Here is a 21593-nt window from a genome sequence, read left to right on the forward strand (position 1 = left end):
TCTCACATCTAAAGACAACGGGCTCTATTTTCCACCTGTGCAAAGCACAACGCAAAGTGGTTTTGCTAGGTTTGTACCAGCATATTGGTCATTTCCATATTTGGTTTTGCGTCCACTTTCCGCTCATAGGAGTGATGTTTTTAAATGAGGCGTGGCCGGGCGCATTGTGGGCGTGGCCGGGCATATTGTGGGCGTGGCCGGGCACATTGTGGGCATGGCCGGGCGCATTGTGGGCGTGGCCGGGTGCATTGTTGGCGCTACGCTATTTTAAGGCACCACAGTGTCATAGTACTTTTGACCAACAAAAACCACATCGAAAGTCAGTAGCGCAATGTTAAAAGGTATTTAAATTGATACTTAGAATATTATAATTAGATAATTATAATTAGAAACGTGCCCAATGCTTGTTATTGACCCAGATAAGATTATTGTATTTAGTATTATATTTATGGTATTATATTTTATATTGGTAGTATATTTATATATTTTTATAGAGTACATCTGGTCCTTTCACGTAATCATACTGTTAATGAAACAACAAAAGAAAAACAATAAATATTAAGTAGATAACAAACCCTATCTTTAAAAAACCTTTAGAGTCCATTATCAGAATTAAGCACGTGCTGTAACTGAAAGGACATTTGAATTGCTGCGAATGCATTTCAGATGTTTAGATAAGTCAGGGGAAACATTACAATACACCCTTCAGAAGGTCATGGCATTCTTTGTGGCATGTTGTATGTTGTGTAACATTGCCATGTCTGACGGATGTCTGATGGGCATAAATGAGGACACATTAGGGTGCATTAGAAGGCGTGATGTTGAACTGCATGTGCCGATGCCAACAAAGGAGTGTACACTGGCACCAAGGCAGTCGAGGAGGGATCGGCTGGCAGAAGCTGGATCGTCTGTAGCCTGGAAAGGAATCTTAATTGTGAGAGTAGAAAAATAACAGCCCTGTCTTTTATTTGAACACTGTAGGGTTTGTTTTGTTTGAACAAAGATCGCACTTTTACTTATATTTTACGAACTGCAGATCCAAAATAATAATAAAAAACACACAAATGCATACTTAAGTTCCCGTTCCCTTGTTCCCTGCTCTCGTTCTGCAAAGAGCTTCCGTTTTCCCCGTCTTCTGACATCATTATACTGCTTTCGGCACTGCGTGGATGATGTGGTGATGTTCTAAAATGAGGACACACCCACTGCTACCTCATCCCATGCCTGCTTCACTCGAAAGGCTTGGTAGGACAGTGATGCTACCGTAGATGATATGCTCACGCAAGAGCACGTCCATTTGCTTGGCCAAAAAGCGATCTTGTTTGCCATGCAAACGCACCATTATAATGGCAATCCACAGTAGATCATGTGCCACTGCCTTTTAAAGGTGCCATTCTGATTGATTCATTGTATTTTACACCCAAAACATACCTGAATAATTAAGAGAGATTGGACAAGCTTTTTCAGCCTTGTGCTGGTGCAAAGTTTGGTTTTTCACCATCAAAATAGCTAAATGGATTTGGACACGCCCATAACTATTCCACTTTGCGCTTTGCATTAGATCAAAATAGAACCCAATATGTCACAGAATTCATTATCACAGACAAGGATTTTGCAAAAGCTAGGAATCTTGCAGAGTCACTGTTTGCAAGACGGCGATTATTTCCTATCATGCTTTTGGTGGAAATTTACAGGGATAGAAAAACTGTTGAACAAGGGAGCCGAAGCAGAAGCAGCTTTTGGCCACAGCTGCTCTCGTGTGTTCAGTGGTTTATGGTGATAAGACAGTGAAAAAGAGAAGATACCACAGAATGTGGACCTGACTATGGTGGCATGAACAGGGAGAGAAAGATCTAAGAGAACAGTGGTTTCTGAAACCTCCCCGGAGTCTCCTTCATGTCTGTCTCCCTACCTGAATTCCTGTACCTGCTTCACTGCCATTTGTTGGGAGCTCACCAATTGGTTATTGACAATGTCCATGTCACTATTTGGATGAGCCAGGACATATGATAAAAATAAACATGGATGGATTTTATAGAAACTTCAAGACAAGAAAAAGACTGACAACTATCCTGATCTTACACCAAACGATCGAGATGACGGAAGTACACCACAGCTCTAGAAAAACTCATGAGTTTAATTGAATATTGAAAATTTGTCTGCGACAGTGAAATTGCTTGAAAAATTCTTTGGATAAATTGCCAGAATATGATGCCTGAGATAATTGCTTTTAAAGTGTTGTAATTGTTGGTGTCATTCGCAGTGGTTCTATTATCTCAGAAACAGCCATCCTCCTGGCATTTTCATATAATACAGTATAAAGAGTTTATGGAGAAGGATGCAATAGACCAAAAAAGAATCAAAATCCAGTCAACAGTAGTTTTAAGTTAAAACTACCTTGTTAATGAGAGGAATATGGCCAGACAAGCTAACATGAAGGTCACAAGTGCAAACACAAAAGTTCAGTACAAGCGTGTGAGCTAAACTTCAATTCAATTCAATTTTATTTATATAGTGCATTTAACAACAGTCATAAATGTCTTCTCTGAATGCACAACTCCTGTTCCCTTGAAGTGTAGTTTGTAGGTAAACAAAAATAATAAACACTTGTAGCTGCTACTTTCCTAAAATCTAAAAGTTTTAAGATACAGAAAGATTAGTTGTTGGACAGCATTGAACATTTTCTCCACTACTGAGAGAAAAAGATCTGCAGTGGTGTGGATGAAAGGCTAAATAGGAAGAACACTTATGGGTTTCTAAATGGGTTACTGTTTTTCCCCGTGATGCCAAACTGTAAATTAAGCCACAAAAAAACTTCGCATCCAAGGATGATGCACTGTGCAGTACATGTCTGTGGGCCCTTGAGCAGGGCCCTTGAGCAGGGCCCTTGGCTGACCCTGCACTGTGACCCCCAAGCTACGGAGAGCAAGACGGGGTAGGTGAAGAGAAGAATTTCAGTGAACCTGTACTCTTACTTGAGTAAATGGCAAATAAAGGATTTATCAGTTATCATTTTGCATCATGTTATCTGGAAATGACCTTGGGTAGAGTTTCGCCTGCCCAGCTGTGCCGTGCGTCTCAGTGGCCTTACAGTGTTTTCACGTTTGATATTTTGAATCCTTTGCTGGATCAGCTGACTTGCAGATGACCCCCTGTTTACTTATAGCATCATGGCTGCTACAAACTGGCAATCAGACCTAATTGTATTATTACTTTTATAATTTTTAGTCGCTACTTTAGGTTTTATAAGTTCATCCATTTTTCAACTGCAGTACAGGGTCTTGGATCTTATACGTAGTGACTAAAAATTTCCCACTTATACAAATGGGTACGATCCATCCATCTTGTAACTGATTGTCTAGTACCAGGTTGGGGGGGGCTGGACAGAACAGGGTGTGATTCAGTTTATGTCCTTGACAGAAGGACAGGATTGGCCCTCTGGAACTCCCAAGGTCACATATTCATGTTCTTAACTACTTTACAGCTGTAAAAATGTTTATATAGTGTCACAGTATCACTCGTGGCTGTTTTTGGGTCAGTTACTGTGCAAGTTATATTTTTATGATGCTGCATTCCATTTGCCTCAGAAGTAAGAGCTGGGAATGACATCACACCCAGGTTAACTGCATTCCAGTACAAGAAGTTAGAAAGCCATATTGCTATACCAGTTCTAGCCAGGTTCATTGCTAACTGTTGTTAGCAATACCAGTTGATAACGCATTGTGCTGTATTGTGCGCATTCAAACACTGTAGCAAGAGGGAGCGGTTGGACAATGCTGTGTGTATGACTGAATTAATGAGACACAAATAAGATATAATAAACAGTACCTAACTACAGCTTTCACTTCTATTCATGAAGGGCACAGCCAGGGGAGTAAGAGGTCGGGGTTCTAGAGGTTCCTCCAACTTTCAGGGGGCGTTCCAGTTGAAATTTCTGACAAGGGGCTCAGAAATTGCGACTTCCCAGTTCAAATGGAACACACCGTGAGTGCGTTTACTGGGAGACACTGACGTGTCCCCTCCCCGCTGCTTATTTGCATGCACAGCCCAGAAATGCCGACTTTTAGCGTTCCGTGCCTCTGATGGATATCGTGCATTTTAACTAGCTTTCTTTTTCCGTCGTCCAGCAGAACCCGCATCCTGTGTTGGGCGTAAGGTTTCCTCAGGTGCTCAGACTTACACGTGATGAATTTCCTGCTGGTGTTGATCACCATTGTGCCCTAAGCAGTCAGACTCACCCTGGCCCTCAGTCGGTTAGAAACCTCCAGGCTCTTAATTGCTCACTGGTGTGCAGTGAGCATAATTAGCGGTCCTCTAAGGGACACATTAGACGGGGTTAGTGTGACAGCTGTCCCCTCTCCTGCATCGTTGTCCCTGTTTGTAATGCACTCTGTGTGTCTGATTGAGATGTCCCTGAGTGTCACCACATGCCTGTCCCAGCTTCCCCAGCTAGAAGTGTCCCATCCTGCCAAAGGCACCTTGTGCCAATGCAGACATGCCAGCCTTTCAGGTCATATGACATTTTGTCTGCCGGGAGATGAAGGGCATGCATTCAGATGCATTCAGATGACCGTGAGTGTCCACCTTCTCTATTTCAGGGATCAGAGACATACACATAAATATTCATGATTATAACCTTCTATGACACATTTATATGTCTTACAGAGAGTGCAATTATGGCACAGACCCAACATCATGTCTTTCAGACAGTGGATAACATGCCATTTTCTATGTGCTTGTTGTCCCTTACTATTACACACTAATTGACGTAATAATTTTTCCTGTCTATAATATGAAACAGATCCCAGTAGTACTGATATGACGTCACCACTGGGAGTAGAAACTAGTGCAGTGGTGGAGTACTGTAGATCGAGTTTAATTAAACAACCTTCAGTTGTTTGTTCATGTGACCTTTGCAACAATACGATTCGTGAAAGCAGTGGGAAGCTGAATGAATTTATAAATTGCTGACATTTCTGCATCAAAATACAGTTAAACATAACAAAGGCAGTTTTGACCCAATGGCATGAACCTGTCTGGAAAACCTCAAATAGCAGTTCAGTGCAGATGGACACAGTCCTGTGAATCCACATGAAGTCATACATAATTAGTTGCTAGATCTTGATTAACTTTTCAGGTAATTGGCTGTTAAAGCAAATTAATTGTGAAATGATTATTATTGTAATTTCAGTCCATTATAAACCTTTGATATTCACATATTCACAATAGAGTGCTATATCAGTGCTCATTTTAATATGACATTCAGTTTAAGATCTTCAGCTCCCATTTCACATGTTGAGTTGTCGCTGACATTCATGGATATGATTTATTGAGATCTGGCTGCCCATTTCAGTTTCACGTTTATTACTTCTGTCAGACGTGTTTCACATTTTACCTCTGGGTGATGCCATGTCATTTCCTTGCTAAATTGGCCTTCCAGATGCTCCCAGATGTCAAATTATGTTTCCCTCTAGAGTCTAATGTCTGCTATGCCCTTAAAAAGCCCTAAAGGTTTTTTTTGCCAATTGCTCTACCAGGAGTACCGTGCATGAGTCCATAAACATGCCATACTATGGGCTTCGAGAAGACTTCTCTCATGTAGCTTCAGTGTACAGTAGACTGCTACACCTCTGAGCCTCATTGAGACTAATTGGCCTACTAGTTAAATCTCTCTTGCTCTGTCCCTCGACCCCACCCATATATTACGCCCTGAGACGTCTTTCATATGCTAGTTAGTCAGTTAGTCAAGACTCAGGAATATGTCCTGCAATGCATCACCTCTGTTTGCCGGTCGGCATCCTGGCATCCACTGGTTATTGGCACATGCATTAAACGTGTGTTAATGAGAAACACCCACTGTGTTTCACTGATTTGGTACAAATATCCTTTTGCAAACTAATAGGCTTAAGAGGCCAGGGGTCAGAGCATTTACAGGGATGGCTTAATTTGCTAAGCGAATACAGCAAACAGGAATAGGTGTTTCATTGTGATTGTGGCCTTTCTCTCCCAGTGATTCCTTTACTGTTTGGTTTGTTTGTTGTGGTTTTTCTGTGAGTCTCCTGCCAGATAAATATCCAGCCTCTTATACATACATTTCACATGAGGTGAAAATTGCAAAAATGTCTATTACTTAAAAAAGGATAAAATGACTAGTAAAATTAGCAAATAGCAGTGATTTTGGGTGTTAGCAGGTATTGAGATCTTGTTTAGTGACTTGAGTCCTATATGAGTTCTGTTTTCTAAACCAGCTACCTGATATGACCAGAAAGATCGTTAAAAACTAATTCGAAATGTAATGCAATACAAACGTGGGAGATGATTTAAGAACCATAAAAAATATCAAAAATATTTTATGTCAGTGCATCCTTCAGATTTTTGAGAAGCAAATTAAATGAGGTTTTCATTTTCCTGGAATGACATCAGATTTCCATAAGGTATATTTTGCACTTCATTTACCTTTACATGCCTTTATCCTTGAAGCATAATGAAACTGGTCATGTAGAGTGAGAGAGAACTGGGGAAGCAGAAGCAGTCGGGTGGAATTCAGAGCGGCGTTCCTCCCTAGTGGGTCTTGAGAGAAGCTTGGGGGACCCCCTGCCCTGCGTATCTAAGTCTGTGGGACCATTTTCCGGATTTTTGTTGCTGTGATTCCTGCAGCAGGACCAGCAGTACCTGCAGGTTCTGTTGTATTTAAGGATGGGGGCTTCACCTTATTTGATGAAACAGACTTGTAATATCACTGCTTCAAGCACACTTTAGCGAACCGCTAACCTTGAATCGCTCTAGTAGAATCACTGCATGAAGCTTTGGATCAAGGTTAAATCACTGCATGAGGCTTTTGATAAAGGCTGACTATGTAACAGTACTGCGTTATTCAGCCGTGTTGTTCCAAACGGTCTGCAGTGTGTTCATCCCCAGCCTTCTCTCTGCAGACTGTTGATTTACGGCCAATACTGCAGCCATGTTGAGTCTGCCCAAAAGACACTGGATGACCTGATCACCACAAGGGAAGATGTCAAGATGAAATTAGAGGTATGGCAGGATCTCTGGGTAGACCACACCAGCCCAGTAGTTATGGTTCTGGGTCAGATATTCTACGGTCTTTATTTGGACCACAGTTTGTGAAAATTTCTTAACTTGGGTACACAAATGATTTGGTTACAATAAAACGAAGATAGGAATCATTTAGCCTCCTGACGTGACAGGAGAATCTGTTCCCAATCACTCTCCCACCTATCTCCACTGTTATTATGCGGGTAACTTGGATTATGCAATATCTGTATGTGCAGATTGCACTGAAATGATCTTCACTTGGATTATTTTACCTCTAAATAAGCACCATTTCTAAAATATCACATCTTTCCTCACTCACATCTTTATCACATCTTTATCTCACTTCAGCACTAGATGACCCCTAAATTTTCTGGGACCTACAATAAAGGACCTTTGGAACCATTAGGACTGTTATTGCAGATGAAGTTCCGTTCCTGTAAACATCCTGCCGCTGTTCACACTGCTTATGGGTGGAACATAAGAGAAAAATAGAAGTTGGTGCAGCAGGACCTGGGATCAGTTTTACATTTAGCAGTTAGTAGCGAGAGAGAAATTATATGAACAAATCAGAGGATGCAGTAAGATTATTCTCACATTCCATATAATGTGTCTCCAGCTTCCAAAATGGAAGCATGACTCGGATGATAAATGACAATGTCTGAGTGATCCATAGTGATGCCACAGATTAGTCAGTGGGGCAGAGCATGTCTGATGACACTGATGTGGAATGTCTGCACTTATTTCAGGAATGTACCATGAAGGTCCAGGAAGGGAAATTCAAACTGCAGGACCTGCTAGTGGTGCCCATGCAGAGGGTTTTAAAATATCACCTCCTTCTCAAGGTAAGGTCATGTTTCATAGAGACTCTCCCAGGAAGATAGGCTTGTGTGGGGAAAAAAACTCATTAAAATTCATTAAATATTCATCTAATTTTTCCACATTAACCAAATATGCTGTGGCAAGACTTATTTAATTTGGTGCAGTTAAATAGCACTCATATGTAAAACAATTGTCCTATATGATACAGACCTTAAGTAATTATCTCCATACTGCACAATTGAGAATGACAGATGTCTAATAAGTGTAAGTGAAAGTGTGCCCCCTGCTGACCTGGAGGGGAACAAGCAGATATCCTGATCAAACCTGATTCAGTTGTGCCCTCCAGAGACTAAGAGAGTGTATTCAAATAGACCATGGCTAAATCTCATTACAAGCATCAGATTTTATTGTACCCATGCCGTGTGGGTGCACATTTATGCGCCATCGCTCCTGGCCTCAGGTCAGCAAACGGCAGCAGGGGCTGAGCCTGGAAGCTCGCCGTCTGCCTCGTGTCAGCCAGTCAGAAAGCTGCCGCACATGTGTTGTACGGGGGTGACTGTGACATCACCTCGCAGGAGCTGGTGAGCCACTCGACAGACCAACCGGAGCAGCAGCAGCTGAAGGAGGCCCTGGAAGCTATGCAGGTGAGGACCGGCGTGAAGGTCCAGCAGATCATGCCAGATAACACCGGCGTGAAGGTCCAGCAGATCATGTCGGATAACACCGGCGTGAAGGTCCAACAGATCATGCCGGATAACACTGGACAGCCACTGCAAGCTTTCTGCTTCAGAACTGCTGTGCTGTTGTGGTTTGAGGTTCATATGACCCTGTACTTCTTCCTGCAGGATCTGGCCATGTATATTAATGAAGTGAAACGGGACAATGAAACCTTGAAAAAAATTAGTGAGTTTCAGAACTCAATTGAAAACCTGGTAAGTATAGAATAAACTAATGTTTTACCCCATTATTCACAAACTTAACACCCGTATTCAGTATTGTGATGTCAAGAAGAGGATTACTTTATATATATATATATATATATATATATATATATATATATATATATATATATATATATATATAAAAAAAAAAAAAATCTATAAAGGCGCTCTTGGATAAAATATTCACCTGTCTTTCATTAGTCCCTTGGGCAATGTCAGGATGTTTCCCTGATTCCTTACTAATCTTCCCGCTTCTTGTTCGTTTTGTTGTTAATAATGAATAATTCACACCACAAGAAGGCATGTTTTTGAACTGGCATATAATGAAAATGAGAAGTACCATGAATTTATTTTCATACCGACAATTTGCATGAATTTCCCTGGTGTGTTTTATGTTTTTTTTGTCTCTCATGTTAAAATTGAGTTATTTTTATTGTCACTTCTGTTGAATATTCCCTTTGTTTTTCATGCTGTTAATGGTGACACCTGCTTAAAAGCATCTCTTCATCATGGACTCCTGAATGTTTTATCAGTTAATGTGTGTGTATAGTGTCAAATCATAACAGAAACTTCTCTACTCCCAATAGCAAGTGAAGCTTGAGGAATATGGGAGGCCGAAGATAGATGGAGAGTTGAAAGTGTGCTCCATAGTAAACCGCACCAAGCAGGACAGGTAAGCAAGCGATAAACCCCAGCTGGCTGATACACGAGCTGCAGGCTTGGTGAGTTTAGTGGCCTTGCACTGTGCCGGGCCTTGTGGGAGCCTGTAAGTGTGGCGAGTCACTTTCAGGACACGGTCGCCTACTTGGCCAGATAACGACACTGCAGAGAGTCTCAAAGAAGAATATTTGGTTTTGTCATCTGAGTGTCTGTAAGTTGCACGTGTTACGCTGCAGAGATAAGGCTAGTGAAGGACTGATAATGTCAGGAGGAAATGACAAAGGGAAAGTCACGGCCTCAACGAAGAATCACACAGTGTGGGGAGAAGCAAGAGAAGATTCTGGAACTGTGCGTGAACCAAAAATGGCACCACAGCTATGCTTAATGTCAAGTGATTTTTTGAGCATGTTGCTGTATTCATTGCAGGAAACAGAACATTGTTATCAAAAATGCTATGTCTGGTATAAATATCTTGTGAAATGTAATGTGGAAAAAAGTGCCACTTAAATCTGGCAGAAAGTACCGGAACATCCTAGCCAGTTCTTCTTCTTCCCCGAGGCTATTTAGCTCTGATTTGCCTCCCCCCCCCCCCGAACCACTGACACTGGTCACTTTATTGTTTATTTATTGACACTCTGCCCGCACTGTTGTGTTTACTCTACTCTGCTTTGTCGCTGCATTATTTATTATCATTGATCACACACTCAGGCTGCAGTCCTAAGTCCAGCCCCACTCATTCTCCACTGTCCTGTGTTTTTATGATCTGTAAAATCACTGTATCCTCCCTTTTCTTGTCACCTGCTGTATATGTCAGACCATGGTCTTTGGGGAGCGCCATCTCTTGCCACTGTATATCTGTATATGGGCAATAAGGCCCAATTCACTTGACCTAACTTAGATGCTGGTGGAGTTCGTCCGGGAGTCTTTCGTCACAGTGGGAAACACAATGACCAGAGCAAATAGCAGCACGTTCTTCACTCTGTACTAGCGGGACTGATTTTATATTCCAGCAGACTGGAGTGTCATCGACTTTTTTTCCTCTTTGTGTCTTTAGGTACATATTTCTGTTTGACAAAGTGGTGATTGTCTGCAAGCAAAGAGGATTCAACTATGAGCTAAAGGAAACCATAGAGCTGCAGTCTTACAAAATGTCCGATGACCCCATGAACAACAGGGATGTAAAGAAGGTGAAATGTTTTTCTCCTAATACATTTGCTTTGGTTTAACACATCGTACATTGTTTAATATAAAACTGAATTATGTACATCGATAATTTAGTTGAGTTATATTACATAAGTATGTTTTACTAATGCAAAAATATATACAAATATGTCCGTGTAACTGCATTTCTGGTGCTTTTCTTTACATGGTCACCAGTCAAGTGGAAAAAGGGTAAGCTCATGCAAGACTGCTTATCTTCTCTACAGTGTATTGCTTTTTATAATTGCGATTTCAGTTCTCTAATTTTGACACATGAGTTTAACCCTTTCTGTCCCTCTCCGCTTTACCCCCTCAGTGGTCCTATGGCTTCTACCTGATCCACCTACAGGGAAAGCAAGGCTTCCAGTTCTTCTGCAAAACTGAGGACACTAAGAGGAAGTGGATGGAGCAGTTTGACATGGCAATGTGAGCTCTAGGCGAGGACAGTCATAAATTGTTCTTTTAGACCATTGAGACTAAATGAACATGAATGTGCCTATGCTATAGGTCGAACATAAAGCCAGAGCGAGCCACGGCCAATCAGCACAACTTTCAGATGCACACCTTCGAGAAGAACACCAACTGCAGGGCCTGTAAGATGTTGCTGAGGTGAGGAAGCGGGCAGTTTTCCGTTTGGTAGCGACCGCATTGTGTTCCCTGTAATGAGACAGACTCTCTGTAATGAGACAGACTCTCTGCAATGAGACAGACTCCCTGTAATGAGACAGACTCTCTGTAATGAGACAGACTCCCTGTAATGAGACAGACTCTCTGTAATGAGACAGACTCTCTGCAATGAGACAGACTCTCTGTAATGAGACAGACTCTCTGCAATGAGACAGACTCCCTGTAATGAGACAGACTCTCTGTAATGAGACAGACTCCCTGTAATGAGACAGACTCCCTGTAATGAGACAGACTCGGCCCTCCAACCGGACGGAAGCTGTAACACATTCACATCGACTGTCTCTCTGCCCCAGCAGTGTTAATGATCACACATTTTCTGGGACACTAAGCCGGATGCAACCCCCCCTGTGCCAATCTCAAGCAATAAATCAAGCACAAATAACGCAGCTGGTCCAAAATGATCTGCTACAGCAATAATAAGACAATAGCTAAATTATGCATTATGTCTGAGAATTTAGCCATACTTCATAATTAAGGAAATGGGCAATGATATAAATAGCGGCAATAATGATATTCATGTGATTATCATGCAAAGTTTCTGTCATATTTCGCCGAAGACGGGATCACACAGCAGCAGGTCTTCCCAGGAGGTTTTTGGGGAAACCACCTTGAATTTATAGCGATTGAATATAGCTACCATGCATGTTATGGATCCAGTTTTAATTCCACATTTAAGTTAAACTGGCCTGAATAGCAGTTAATCGTATCTCCTGTTGGCCTCTTCCCAGGGGAATCTTCTACCAGGGGTACTACTGTGCCAAGTGTGGCACTGGAGCTCACAAGGAGTGTCTGGAGGTCGTCTCCATCTGTAAGATAAGTAAGTGAGACTGGGGCAGCAGCCATCGGCGGAGTGTCACATGAGCTTGTTTAGGAACCTTTATGTTTCTTAATTAGGCATGATTACAGCAGCTGTCAACAACTCTCTCCTCTATGCTTTCAGGTCCTCATGATTCGGTGAGTTTGCCTGTGCTCATGTACGGTCAAATAAACCAGCTTCTCGCAAACAGAATATTACCACATCTCCTAATAGCTCTTCACACTAAATATGCATAGGATTTTTATTGTTTTACTGCAGTATTTTTAAATTTGTAGCTAAAATGCTTTTCTTTTTGTAAAATCGTTTCTCCTCAGGAACCTGGACCACTAGCATCTGGTAAGTAACATTGTGAAACACCTTATGTCACACATTGACTGCTTTCCATATGCAAAAATTGAGTGAGATGTAATTTCAACCCACAGCGACACTCGGTCAGACTGTTACCTATGCAGCTGCAGCAGATTGATTTGCATGGCTGTCCATCTCCTAACGTGCAGCCAGCCAGCTGTGATGCATGGAGAAGCTCTCTGCTGCCACAGAGTGGCCAAAAAAACAAATGACAAGTCATTGGTGGTGCTTTTGGGTTTTAAGCTGACTGAAGAAAGCGTTGAAAGAACATACCCTTTTGGCCAAAATTATCGATATACTTCCAACTTTTAGAGAACTTTATTCAACTGTTGCTTCGGTTACTTATTTAATCATCCAATGTATGATATTTCTAACATTCTTTGTTCATTATCACCAATATTCTTGCAGTAATTTTTAAAGCACGTGTGAGCCAGATTCTGCACTGCAGCTCAGTGGTTTCCTTTAGCTCATAGTTGAGTCCTCTTTGCTTGCATGGGGACAAAACTGTTCATCTCCATCTTAAAGTGGATTAATTTCTTCAAGGTCCCAAGATGATGGCTGTTCGGAATTACCATGGGACCCCTGCTCCACCCGGCAAGCCGGCACTGTCCTTTCAGACGGGGGACATTATTGAGCTGCTGAAGGGTGACCCAGACACCTCATGGTGGGAGGTTTGTAATCCACACTGCTGCTTCTTGAATCTTTTGACCCTGCAGGCATGCACCTGCTTATAGTGTAAGTACATGTGCACCCGCCCTGAGTTTCTCTACTGAAAGACAGTCAACCATATCTGTTACATGTTCCTTAAAGGGGAAGCTAGTCCAGGGCCAGAAGACTGGTTTCTTTCCCAGTTCGTGTGTAAAGCCCTGTTTAGATCCAAAGGTAAGATCTTCCAGAGAACAGAACACATGTTACACATCTGCAGGCAGGAAGGCAGATTTCAGTTGAAATTCAGTGTAATAGAACAGCCAGTTTAGACTATTTTATGCATTGTTGTTTTGTGTTTACTGCATATAATGCAGGGTTTGTGATTCCCCTGCAGCCTTTTCAGTCCATTCCCAGCAGACAGTCATCAAGGGACCCTGATTATTACGTATACCCCTGGTAAGAGTTGTGTTTGTCTGATAAACTTATTGTATTGATAGATCTTTTTAATCAGTTTAATGAAATTCTTCATTTTTGTTCCCTGAGTAGTGGTCACCAATACAGGTGGAAAGTCTCACTTACTGCGTCACTCTCAGGTTTGCAGGGAACATGGAGAGACAGCAGGCTGACAATCTGCTCAAATCCCACACCAGTGGGACCTACCTGATCCGGGAGAGGACGGCCGAGGCAGAGAGATTTGCAATTAGCATCAAGTGAGAGCAGGAAGACGCATGGACTAGCATAGACCAATGTGCTATTGAATGAAAACATCATTCCCATGGACACCGGAACCCAAAGAGACTAATATTTTGAGAGAACAGCAGATACACAGACACACATATGTATTTTTTACACTCGCTCTCTCAACTAATGCACTATATATATATATATGATCACACACACACACACACAATTAAATGAAGACTTTACTCAGAAGCTGTCTCTTTCAAACAGGTTTAATGAGGAGGTCAAACATATAAAAGTTGTGGAAAAAGACAACTGGATCCACATTACAGAAGCAAAGAAGTTCGAAAGCCTCCTGGTAAGCAAACCTTGACAGATCTATCACTTTTCCAAAAGGCAGGAACTCATGTGTAATGGTTCGGTCACCATCCACAGGAACTAGTGGAATACTACCAGATGCATTCTTTGAAAGAGAGCTTTAAGCAGCTGGACACAACGCTGCGATACCCATACAAGTCACGCGAGCGCTCCGCCCCCCGCACCAGCACCCGATCACCAGGTAACTCCAACTCACTATAGTCCCTTCACAGATAATGGAGGCCCAACTTGCTGGAATTCAGTGACATTAATGGCACATTGTTGCCACCACTGAATCACGATTATGGGCCTGTTGGGAAAGATGCATGCAGAAACACAACAGTCTAAGGCTGGGAGGTTCTCTCTGGCCAACTTAAGAATGCTTGCAGTCACGGATGAAGGGCTTTCACAGCAGAATGGAATCTGACTATCAGGATATACACAGGTGTTGCTAAATGATACTGTGTTTTTGCCAGCCGCTGCTAGTTGAAGTCAATGTGATTATTCATCTGATTATGCAAATGAAAGCAGTGACCAAGGGTCTGGTGGTTAGACCTTAGACTAATTTCTAGTTCCCACAGGACACAACTGCATGCAAATAAATTCTGAATCAGGTTTTGCAATAGGGGTCTAGGGTTTGCTAAGCTTCTGAAGATGGGGAACGGGCCCCTCTTCCGCTGTTGACGTGCTTGGGTAAAAGCACCTCTTCTAATGAAATTTCTTTCTCACTACTCTTTTCCATTCTTTTATCTCTATGCTTCAATAGCCTCCTGTGCTTCCTACAACTTCTCTTTCCTTAGTCCTCAAGGCCTTCACTTCTCCTCCTCACAGACTTCTGCTCCCTTCTGGTCAGGTACTCTCTCTCCACCTGTCTGAATATCTTGATGCCTCTTTACTGTCAATCTTCAATCTATCTTCCTATTCCATTATGTGAGTCACTTCCTTGATTAATACTGGGATGATGAACATTTGTCATAGTTAAAAAGCAATAAAAATAAGAAATGTGTAGGACTCTTGATGGACATTAACCATGCAAGTAGCATGAGGGCTTTGGTTTGCGGTAACAGATTGTCCTCTGTGATGGACGTGTCTGCAGTTTTCACGCCAAGGGTAATTGGCACAGCAGTTGCCAGGTACAACTTTGCAGCCCGCGACATGAGGGAGTTGTCCCTTAGGGAGGGCGACACCGTCAAGATCTACAACAAAATCGGTGGTGACCAGGGATGGTGGAAAGGCGAAGCCAATGGCAGGGTAAGCAAGTAGCATCACTTATGAGGATCTGGGAGGTCTGACTAGCTCATGCACATATAAACGAATGAATACACATATAAACCTTGCGTGAAAAACTGGACTGTAATATAGGGCTGCAACGATGTAATGCAAACACTGTAAAAACAAATCACTGAGGAATTTGGAATGACTATGCTCATAGACAGCATTGTACCCTATTATTCTTAGGTTGGCTGGTTCCCCTCCACTTATGTGGATGAAGAAGGAGTACAGTGATTGGACAAAGCAATGATGGCATCTGCTATTGAGAGGACACCTTCTTGGTTTTTTATAAAGAAGACTAAGAGGATTCCGGCAACATCCGTGCGATACTTCTTTGGCAAGAAAATCTGATCCATTTTGTCGTCTAAATTTCAATGCTGAAAGACATTTTCCTTTTGATAGGAAAACCTACAACAGAACATAATTACACCTTACTGTGAAAAATCCTGGAGGAAACACAGATGTCTGAAAAGACCGTTCGTGAATAATTTTTGACAATTTAAAAAGGACTACTATTGATGTTTAATAAGACAATGATGCCTTGACGGTCGGGAGAGGGAAGGGAGCAGTGTCAGTGTGCAGCTCTCTTCACCTTGCACAAGTTGCCCTTCTCTCACACACAGTGCCTTGGAAGGGTGACTGGCATTCCAAAACCACCTCGCATGTCCGTCACCGCCCACTACCGTTACATGGCTGGATCGCATCCCAGGATCTACCATTTAGAGAATTCACAGAGCCATGGACGAAGGTGGCCTCTCTCTTCAGTCTTTGTACATTAGGACAGCTGTAAACCTCAGCCTGACCAGGAAATGTCTGTCAAATGGGAAATAAACTGCACAGGACAGCAAGCTGACAAAAAGATACATCTTATGTACTGTTAATACTTTACCTGAGACAAAATTAACAATTCTCTCTGAAAGAGATTATAAATATATATAAAAGAATAACTTATTTCACTGTTATGAATAAAAATGTTAGTATTTTTGTACATTTAATTTTAATGATCAAGGCCAAATGTTTCTATTTGATAATGTTAAGTAAATGTTTTTTAATTCCCTTGTGTGAACATTTCAGTGTTCTGGTTTTGCCTAAGTGCAAGTCAGCATCTGGTGCTGAATTTGTTATTGATGTTGACACCTTCAATGGCGATTTAGTACCACATGGAACCAAATCCTTAATATTAAATGTGCTCTAGAAACAAGTGTATTCCTGTATGAGAATGTGTGTCCTGAAATATCCATTTTAAATAATTGATACAGTACATAATGCACAAACACAAAGTGATCAATCCATCTCACGATGTTCAATGTGCATTGTAATCTAATTCTTGTATTTCTGTAACATATGATCCTCCACTGAGAACAACATATGATATCCATCTTCAAACCTTTATCTCAACATGTACTTGCATTCAGACCAAAACATGATACAGAATAACCCTTCAATTCTATTAAAAATGCCATCAAGTACTTCCAAATTAGTAACATTACAAAATACAACTTGTAAGTTGTCCCGTTTGGGGGTAACGTGTGGCTCAGTGGGCTAAACCTCTGTGCCTGTGGGCAATGGTTTGAGCCCTGGTAGAATAGTCTGTGTATGTGGGCCCTTGAGCAAGGCCCTTAAGCCCCAGCTCCGTGGGGGGCACTATGGGTGGCTGCCCTTCACTGCCAAGCTTGCTCTCACCGACATATACTGTATGTCTATCATAGAGAACAAGATGGGTAGGCGAAGAGAGAATTTCCCTTCAGGGATCAAATAAACTATCATTCATTCATTCCATTTAGGGGGCAGCAGTGTGATCAGAAGGTTGCTGGTTCAGCCCTGGCCTCAGCACATTTGTAGGCCCTTGATCAAGACTCTTAACCCCTAACCTCCCTGGGTGCTGTTATGGGTGCCTGCCCTTTACTGCCAAGGGGGGTTGGTGAAGAGAGAATTTTCACGGGATCAATGAAGTTTCATCATTCAAAACTTCTGAATAATCATGCTATGCATTTTCAAATACACATTTGCCACTTTAAAGACAATCAGTTATCTTAGGAACAGACTTCTCAACTCACTTCAAGGCAAACCAAACAGAATGCCAGGAGAGTTGCAGAAGGTCTTATCGGTCACTGCTAGTGTTCTTGGGTAGATGGTTTCATTCAAAAATGTATCTCAGGGCTTGACAGACCTGGTAGCACTCCAGGCCAAAATTGACATTGTCAAGGGTGAATTTAGGAACACTAAGTGTACATGGAAGGGACATGTCCATGAAATGCCAAATATTCCAGCCATAAGAAAAAATGCAACTAGCAAAGTGAAAACAACAAAAAGACACAAAATTAAACTGCCAAATGCTTCAATCTTTATTTTAAGTACAAAGGTACAACTTAAAAATGCATCAAGTCAGCTGAAATCATGACTCCATTAAGTAGAAAGGAGGAGAAAGCACAGCATGCCTGAAATGTCTTGGGGGAAAGAAAATGAAAATCTCACCCAAGTCCCACAATCATGTTAATTTAAGTCGTTAAAGTTTCAACCAAGATTTAAAGCATTAGCACTTGGGAATTTTGTTACTCTATGCATCTATTTATTTGATGTATTTAGAAAATCCAAGTCAGATAAAGCTTCTCATTCCACAGCATGGCAATGAGATGGGGCACCATGGTCCAGCTGCAAGAACCAGGTGGGATCAGCCCAGATTGGGGGGATGAGGGGATGGAAGGTAGGTGATGTTGGTCAGGGTGGGGGGTGGGCTGACTTCGAGGCTTTGTATTCAATTCTTTTTGGGTGCAGCCTCAAGAGGCTTCCCAATGTCCTTGCCTCGCAACTTCAAGCCTGAGAGCAACATGGAGTAGAAGGTGTTACACTTACTGGCAGATCCGCAGGAGCACAGGATCAGCTGGCCTCTTAACATGCAGGCAACACCCATCACGAGGTGAGGAAAGCGGCTCTATTAAACGTATTCCCACTCGCTGACGAATAATAGCATATCTGTTACAGCGTAGTGCTGTATTACTGTTTGACCCAATCTTTGCAATGTCCAAACTGAAAATTCAAGATGCAAGTGCCAAATAAAATGAGTATGGAACCGAAATAATTCAGTTGTGTGTCCCAAAAAACTCCAGTTTTATCCACTCTATAGACAGACATTTACCCAAAGGGGCAGTAGCAAGACACCAAGGTCTTAGACCGATACACAGCTAATCCACTAAATAGGAAGGAAATTAAAACCAGGCACACAAATATTGACAAAAAAAACCCTACTTACCGATGGCTCTCTCAATCTTCCCCATCACCTGGTTATTTGGAATGGCCCGCCCACATTCATAGTCAGCGATAACCTGGGGCTTCTCGTTGATTTTCTATAGAAGCACATTTAATGCATTGAATGACACAAACAGATTACTAACTTATGGGCATCACAATACACATCTCATTAAATACACAGTCTCACCCTACATTGTTTGACACATACCATTTGTATTCAAAAATGTTGTGGATCTACTTGTGAGAAATCTGTTGCAGCTGTTTGGAAATATCTCCATGTGCCTCCAAAGACTGCATTCCACCACAACACCAGATCTGAGAAATTAACTTCTTAGCAAGCATTTTGTTTTTTGAAGCAGAAGAAAGACGCCGGGTTTTGCAGCAAGGACTTGAGATCTACTGCTCTGGTGAATTTTACTTATGCTTCTAGACCAATCCACACCTACAGTTGAGAACCACATGTGGCTGGGATAACATGGCACAACTCCAATACGACGACATTGGAACATTACTCATCATATATTGTTATTCTGAGGGATCTGATTACCAATAAACATATTACAAAAGGGGCAGTTCTCCCTTTAACTTTTTGTTTCTTTAAACCAGTAAATCCAAGCACAGATGGGCCTAGTTGCATCTGTCGAATAATCACTGATGAATGGAGTGCCGTAAGACACCAGTGCCCCCCGCAATCCTTACCGTGGCCAGGTCTTTCTGCGTCAGACCCTTGTCTTGCCGACCCTGCTGAATGACTTTCCCCACTTCCAGTGTCACCCTCTCGTGATGCAGCTCCTCCGTCTCACGGTCCAGCTTGGCTGTATTCTTTGTCACCAGGTGCTGCTTGTTCTGCCCCGCTGCCCCTAGTGGTGAAGGCCAGATCAGTTATTACAAACCCAACATATAAAGGTTTTATATTTACCAACTAGCCAAACTGAAAAAGAGCAATTATACCTTACGTTCAAATGACACACTTGGGAGCAAGCTAGAGAAGCAACGAGAAAGCTAACAGCAATTATACAGACAATGGATTTGAGGGAAATGTGTGCATTCAGCAGGCATCAGGAGCTGTCATGCAGGGTACCAGCTGCAGGAGAATGAATTACTCTATGGAACCATGGCCCCAATTCACAAATACCACCTGGCTTTACCATCACATTGTTTCTTACTGAACTAGTGCAGCAGACAGAAATGAAACTGAAAATGGCAGTGTGGGAGATAACTGAAAACGTGAAATATTCCAGTGGATGTTTTCATCATTCAAAATCTGTGTTTTTGTCAGAAGCAAGTAGGTTTCTACATACAAAACAATTCCTGACTATCACGAACTCCTGTGGCATAAACAGATCCTATTGATTACTGACAACCACAGCTACCTTTCGTAACCTTTAGAAATGTTTGCAGGTAGACGTATCAAATAAGGCCAGATAAGAGCATGTGAATGATAAACTATTTTTAACAAGTAATTATTTCATAGTTACGTTGTGTATTAACTACTTGGAGGGTTAATGACAGCTGTCGGCCTCTGACTGCGCACGTATTAGAGCTGTTGGCCTTGTTCTGCATGGCGCAGATGTTTTCGCCTATATGAAGAGGCTCCTCCATCTATGGCGGTCATCAGGCCGGACCGAGCCTGTCAGGCACACGGTCAGCTGGCTCTCACGTCATCGGCTGCCGAACGGTATTCAAAGGCACTTTATTTGTGGCATTACTTCGCACCCTGAGGCAAGTATATTGTAATAAAAAAAGATGCTCGTCTACCCCACAAATTAACACACACAGGCATTAAACTGGAGAGAAAAAACAGGTCAAACACAGACTATAAATGTTTTGTTTACAGAAGGTCTTACATTTTTTGGAGGTTTCCAACGCTTCCCCGCGTCTCTGGGCGGCTGTGACGGCCTACAAAGCACGGGAACATGGTTTCTATTCTCGTCCACAGGAAAAACAAGCTGTCTTGTCGCATCGAAGACGGTAAAATATTCGGGACATGGCGACATTTCGTCGCCTGGGGCCTCACAGGGAAACGCGGACAGTACCAAGCCGATAACCAACACACAGACGATTATTTACACGTTTATTTACCTATTGGCTAAGAAAGGGATAATGGAGACACCTGAATCCGATACGGTGCTTATTCCTACTGGTCACTTAACATTCATAGATACGCAACAAAATGGTAGCTAATATCGGCCATATGCCACAAAAACAACTGAGGAGTTTGGCAAAAAGAAACGTCTTCTTTCGTGTGGCCACCACAAATCCACCGTGCAGATCAGCCATCCATGTGGCAGACAATACCTTCGAAAGATATACTACTACTATGCGAAATAACCAGCCAATCTCCTATCTAACTGGTCACCATATTCTCCTTTGGAAACGCTACCTGTTTAGACTTTGCCTGCGCTGCGGTAGGACCCTTCTTTCTCAAAACAGTCACGGTATCCCAGTCGCTTTCCGCCATCGTTTATTTAACTTTTAGTGTACTTTAAACACAAATATAAAGCAGCAGCCTATAAACTGTACACGTGAATCCCTCTTCTCCGCCTGTGAAAACTCCGAACGACTGCGACAAACACGCAGCCTCCCCTTCTAATCTTTATTTAAAACGGCTCTTCGTGACACACTCCTCTTCCGGTAACGTCAGCCGCGCAAAGCATGCCGGTATACTGAGGAAGCCCGTGTGGCGAGCCAGCATGGCGCTGGCAGTGACGCTCAGCTGCAGTCAAACGGCTGTAAGTGGGAGGGTAGTGGTTTGAAAAGAGATTGTCCTTTCGCCTTCCTTGTAATGAGCTTAATATAATTTTACACGAAAGTGTAAATGGTCAGTGAAATTTCAATACATCTCCACTGGCAATAAGTAG

At 42.2% G+C, this 21593-nt stretch overlaps 2 protein-coding genes across 6 annotated transcripts in view; one reads left to right on the plus strand and one right to left on the minus strand.

Annotated features, from left to right (window-relative positions):
• LOC111842692 (guanine nucleotide exchange factor VAV2-like) overlaps positions 1-16684 on the plus strand; it is a 108507-nt gene extending 91823 nt beyond the window's left edge. For 2 of the 4 annotated variants that reach the window (XM_023809589.2, XM_023809590.2), the window contains 21 exons: positions 6933-7032; positions 7800-7895; positions 8448-8516; positions 8718-8804; positions 9401-9486; positions 10528-10660; positions 10851-10865; positions 10990-11099; positions 11181-11282; positions 12089-12177; positions 12301-12314; positions 12492-12513; positions 13069-13196; positions 13336-13407; positions 13568-13629; positions 13767-13883; positions 14125-14212; positions 14290-14413; positions 14978-15064; positions 15308-15462; positions 15670-16684. In XM_023809589.2, the coding sequence (XP_023665357.1) occupies positions 6933-7032; positions 7800-7895; positions 8448-8516; positions 8718-8804; positions 9401-9486; positions 10528-10660; positions 10851-10865; positions 10990-11099; positions 11181-11282; positions 12089-12177; positions 12301-12314; positions 12492-12513; positions 13069-13196; positions 13336-13407; positions 13568-13629; positions 13767-13883; positions 14125-14212; positions 14290-14413; positions 14978-15064; positions 15308-15462; positions 15670-15717 (1804 nt within the window). In that variant the 3' untranslated portion in view covers positions 15718-16684. The remainder of the gene's footprint in view (positions 1-6932; positions 7033-7799; positions 7896-8447; positions 8517-8717; positions 8805-9400; positions 9487-10527; positions 10661-10850; positions 10866-10989; positions 11100-11180; positions 11283-12088; positions 12178-12300; positions 12315-12491; positions 12514-13068; positions 13197-13335; positions 13408-13567; positions 13630-13766; positions 13884-14124; positions 14213-14289; positions 14414-14977; positions 15065-15307; positions 15463-15669) is intronic. The other 2 variants (XM_023809591.2, XM_023809592.2) reach the window with 1 other exon arrangement.
• Positions 16685-17804: 1120 nt separating this feature from the next.
• Positions 17805-21350, minus strand: edf1 (endothelial differentiation-related factor 1). 2 transcript variants are annotated; one of them, XM_023809511.2, is made up of 5 exons: positions 21116-21347; positions 20580-20631; positions 19432-19592; positions 18734-18827; positions 17805-18300 (listed from the first exon to the last, which is right to left on the minus strand). In XM_023809511.2, exons 1-5 carry the CDS (start codon positions 21191-21193, stop codon positions 18239-18241), a joined length of 447 nt encoding a protein of 148 aa, XP_023665279.1. In that variant the 5' UTR covers positions 21194-21347; the 3' UTR covers positions 17805-18238. The 2 variants fall into 2 exon arrangements, with proteins under 2 accessions (XP_023665279.1, XP_023665280.1); XM_023809512.2 differs by lacking the exons at positions 17805-18300; positions 18734-18827 and adding an exon at positions 18927-19047 and having other exon boundaries at positions 21116-21350.
• Between the last annotated feature and the right edge of the window lie 243 nt (positions 21351-21593).

This window comes from Paramormyrops kingsleyae, chromosome 2, assembly GCF_048594095.1.
Source record: "Paramormyrops kingsleyae isolate MSU_618 chromosome 2, PKINGS_0.4, whole genome shotgun sequence".
Taxonomy (NCBI): Eukaryota; Metazoa; Chordata; class Actinopteri; order Osteoglossiformes; family Mormyridae; genus Paramormyrops; species Paramormyrops kingsleyae.